The 4,595-nt window shown below is 43.5% G+C and overlaps 1 protein-coding gene across 1 annotated transcript; it reads left to right on the forward strand.

Moving 5' to 3' along the window:
* Nucleotides 1–1,157: 1,157 nt before the first annotated feature.
* LOC128845878 (olfactory receptor 4D1-like) lies at nt 1,158–2,093 on the forward strand. The gene has a single exon (XM_054044935.1). The coding sequence runs from the start codon at nt 1,323–1,325 to the stop codon at nt 2,091–2,093; it is 771 nt and encodes a 256-aa protein (XP_053900910.1). The 5' UTR covers nt 1,158–1,322.
* Nucleotides 2,094–4,595: the final 2,502 nt, after the last annotated feature.

A 4,595-nucleotide genomic window follows, 5' to 3' on the forward strand; every position in this document is an offset into this window, starting at 1 on the left:
GCAGACAACATACCACAGCAAGCATGGAGCCCGCTCAGCTCAGCTCACCATCACCATATGTCATCTGGGTGCCGGCAGACATGGTACTGCATTGCTACACAGCAGCAGCTAATTGCCTTTTGGCAGTAGACGGTGCAGTATGACTGGTAGCCTTCATCGGTTATCTGGGTGCTGGCAGATGTGGGGCTGCATTGCTACACAGCAGCAGCCCCTTGCCTTTTGGCAATAGATTGTGTATTACGACTGGTATCCGTTGTCATCATACTCCAGTTCAATCATAGGCACCTGGGCAGACATGCTTTGTCTCCTGGAGACTCAGTCCTGCCAGCAGTCCGATTGAACCATCTTGACGATGATGGCTAGCAATCGTAGTACGGTATCTTCTGCCAAGCACCCAGAAGATGCCGAGGGCTATCAGTCATGCTGCACCATCTGCTGCCAGCTTAAGATGTAAAAAAATAGATGGACCAGATTTGTTCTGTATTCATTTGCTTCCCACTCCCTCAGTGGTCACCTGTGCTCTCCATGCTGGGCAAACAGGAAATGAAATTCAAAAGTTTGCAGGGCTTTTCCTGTCTACCTGGTCAGTGCATCTGAGTTGAGAGTGCTGTCCAGAGCGGTCACAATGAAGCACTGTGGGATAGCTCCCGGAGGCCAAATAACATCGAATTCCGTCCACACTACCCAAATCTGACCCACAAAGGCTGATTTTAGCGCTAATCCCCTCGTCGGAGATGGAGTAAAGAAACCAGTTTAAAGGGCCCTTTAAGTCGAAAGAAAGGGCTTTGTCGTGTGGACGTGTCCAGGCTTAATTCGATTTAACCCTGCTAAAGTCAACCTAAACTCATAGTGTAGACCAGAGCTAAGTCAGTTAAGAGGATAATAGCCCAGAGACCCATTACTGCCATCACTGTCTGAAGCCATCGCATGACCAGCTCTGGTTCACTAGTCTGCTCCTACAGCAGGGGCTGTAGTATGCTCAGATCTGAAATCCATTATCTCTGGGGCAGGTTAGAGATGGGATGTGAAAATGAGAAAGTGACAAGAGAAGTGCCTGAATATGCAGATAAAACCAGAGTGAAATCCGCACTGTGGACTTTTTTTTGTTATTTCTGTTCCATTTCAGGAATATTTTAAATACACAAAATGGACCACAGAACCTCACCACTACAGTGACAGAATTTGTCCTCCTGGGACTTACCCAGAGTCCTGACCTGCAGATATTCCTCTTCATCATCTTCTTCATAGTCTACCTGACAACCTGGCTGGGAAACTTCACCATCATCACTACAGTGATCACTGACCACCGGCTCCACACCCCCATGTACTTCCTTCTGGCCAACTTGGCTTTCCTAGATGTCAGTGATTCATCAGTCACTGCTCCCAAATTGCTGTTGGGTCTTCTCAATCAGCGCAAAACCATCTCATTCAACGAGTGCATCCTCCAGATGTTCTTCTATCACTTCATCGGGGGTGCAATGGCATTTTTCCTTGTGGGGATGGCAATTGATCGGTATGTGGCCATCCATAAACCATTGAAATACTTGATTATCATGAACCATAGTATGTGCATGGGGCTGGTGGCATTGGCATGGCTGGGTGGATTCACTCACTCTGCTGTTCAAATGGGGCTACTCCTCCAGCTACCATTCTGTGGGCCGAACGTCCTGGACAATTTCTATTGTGATGTCCCACAAGTCATCAAACTGGCCTGCACTGACACCCATGTGGTTGAGCTGCAGATGGTCTTCAATGGTGGAGTGCTCCTTGTGGTCATATTCATCATTCTGCTCATTTCCTACATTATCATCTTAGTCAAGATCAGGACACACGTCACAGATGGGAAGCACAAGGCTCTGTCCACCTGTGGAACCCAGATTGCCGTGGTGTGTTTAATATTCATACCCAGCATCTTCATCTACGCTCGCCCCTTCAAGAAGTTCATCCTGGACAAGGTGGTCTCAGTCATTTACACTGTAATCACCCCAATGCTGAACCCAATGATCTACACGCTGAGAAATGCTGAGATGAAAAATGCCATCAGGAGACTGATAAGCAGAATGCTGTTCTCAGGGAAGAAACTAAAGACATAATTTATTTTTAAATGATCATTACTATTAGAAACCAGACCTCAGGATATCAGAGAGGGGATGTATATGCTATGTGAAATGTGTAGCCCATCAAAAGAGATCACATCCTGCACACTTGTGAAATTGTTTCATAAATAAGTCACAGATCAAGGGCCATAATCTCGATTGAAGTCTGCATAAGCAGCTGGTGTAAATCAGCATAGTTCCAATGGAGTGAATGGATCATATCCCCAGCTGGTGTAAATCAATGTACAGTAATTGCATTGGAGCTAGTAGACCATAGGCCCAGCTGTCACAGTGCACAACTCTATTGAAATCAATGGCACGATTCCCCAGGTATTGTAAGTCAACCACAGCTCCATTGGAGTCTACTGGCAAGATCCCCAGCTGATGAAATTCAGTGCCCTATGAATATTTTCCAACAGCTGAAGAGTTGACACAGAGAATTTTCATTAAAAAAAAAATTACATGAATGACTTCAAACACGGGGCATGGGGAAGGCATCATAAAAATCATAGTCTTCTCAGGAGGACAAAAAAAAATTCAAATACATTGAAATTTTTTTGATATAAATAATTTTTAACTGTTATGAGGCTTTTAATATAGAATATTCCAATAGATAATATGGGCGTTTAAATATTTTATGGTTTATTCTCTCTTATAAAAATATACAGCTTATTTGTGTTTCCCATAGGACAAGTCAGCAGTATGATTTAATAAAATTCAGTCTTTACTTTTACCAAAAATTAGTGGGATTTGTTTGCTTGTTTTAATACAAAGTTTCTTTTTTTCTATCTTTATAGGTTCAACCAAAGTTGTCTTTTAGTCTGATTGTCTTTTCCCCTAATCCTGATATAAAATATATTTATAAATATAGTTATTAATTTTTAATGGAAATTGTTTTTGTTAAAAAGTGTTTTTATGTTAAGTGTTTACCAGAAGCTGGGAGTGGGCGTTAGGGGATGGATCACTTGATGATTGCCTGTTCTGTTCATTCCCTCAGAAACACCTGGCATTGGCCACTGTCGGAAGACAGGATACTGGGATAGATGGACCTTTGGTCTGATCGAGTCTGGCTGTTTTTATGTTCTTATTTTTATTGAAAATTGGGAAATAAACATTTTCATACAATTTCCAGATTTTCAGAGAAAAAACAAGAAATGGAAAAAAATCTTCTTTCAATTACTTATTCCTTCGGGGTGTGTTTTTCTTACCTCTTTTCTCCTTCTCTTATGCCTTTTTTCTTGGAGAAAGAGAAGAAAGTAAAAAAAGAGAAAGTGGAGAGAAGTAAGAAAAAGAGGAATACTGAAAAAAACCGAATAATTTTAGATAAAAATATCATTAATATTTATTTAAATATTTTTTCCCAAAATCTTGGCAATAAAACAGTTTTGAAACCGTTTGATAATCTTGTGATTATTTTTCTTTTCCAATCAATTCAAAATGCATAACTTGAAGTAGTTAAAATGCAGCCTCACTGTGAAATCTAATTAACTAACAAAAGAATTCTTCTTACACCATAGATCTGTAATCCAGGGGTATCAGAGTTGAATTGTCAGGACCACATTTTGAATTTTTACCCCTACTATCTCCACGGAGCCAACGGAGCTCTGGGATGGTGGCTGGGTGCTTTTTCCTGCTGACATATCAAGAGAATTATTCATTTATTTCCAGCCTATGACACCTGTGACAAACCATTGACTCATCAGGGATGCCCATGGCTGGGAATGGGATACTGGGGTCACTGAGGGCAGGATGTTTCAGGGAGGGTGATTCACTGGGGTTACCAAAGGTAGGACGTGAAGGGGATGAGGTTGCACAAGTGTTATTTATGTCCTGGGTTTTTAATGTACCATAATCTACAATTCCCATGAAGCACCATGTCCCACAGGGTCACAGCACCGAGCCAGGCCTGTTAATTAATTTATCCTCACATCTCCACGGTGAGATAGGGATGATCGGTCCCCTTAATTTACAGAAGGGAGACTGAGGCACAGAGGGCCTTATTGTCAAAGATATTTAGGACCCTAAAGGCACCTAACCTGTTTAGGCACTTTTGTAAATCCCAAGAGGCATGTATATACGTTTAGAAATCTGGCCAAGGCAGACCCGCCGACAGCAATTCCGGGCCCCAGGGCAGAATAGTCAATGGGACTCCATGTCTTCACAAGCTGCACCCATGCAGGCATGCTCTACCTGACAATTGGGCCTGCGCTGGCTGTTACCCAGCGAGCTGCCAGCAGCGCATCTGGCAGCTCTTTTCCAGCATGGCCAGGGCTTCCACATGCCCACTCAGCAGGGTTGCCAACTGTCTATCACACAAACGCAAAGACCCTTGCCACACCCCTTTCCTGAGGACCCCCGGCTCACTCTATCCCCCCTCATTCCATCGCTCGCTCTTCCCTACCCTCACTCACTTTCACCAGGCTGGGCAGAGGGTTGGTGTGTGAGGTGCAGGGTCTGGGAAGGAGTTTGAGTGTTGGAGGGGGTGAGGGGTGCAGGATC

Source organism: Malaclemys terrapin, chromosome 12 (genome assembly GCF_027887155.1).
Source record: "Malaclemys terrapin pileata isolate rMalTer1 chromosome 12, rMalTer1.hap1, whole genome shotgun sequence".
NCBI lineage: Eukaryota > Metazoa > Chordata > Testudines > Emydidae > Malaclemys > Malaclemys terrapin.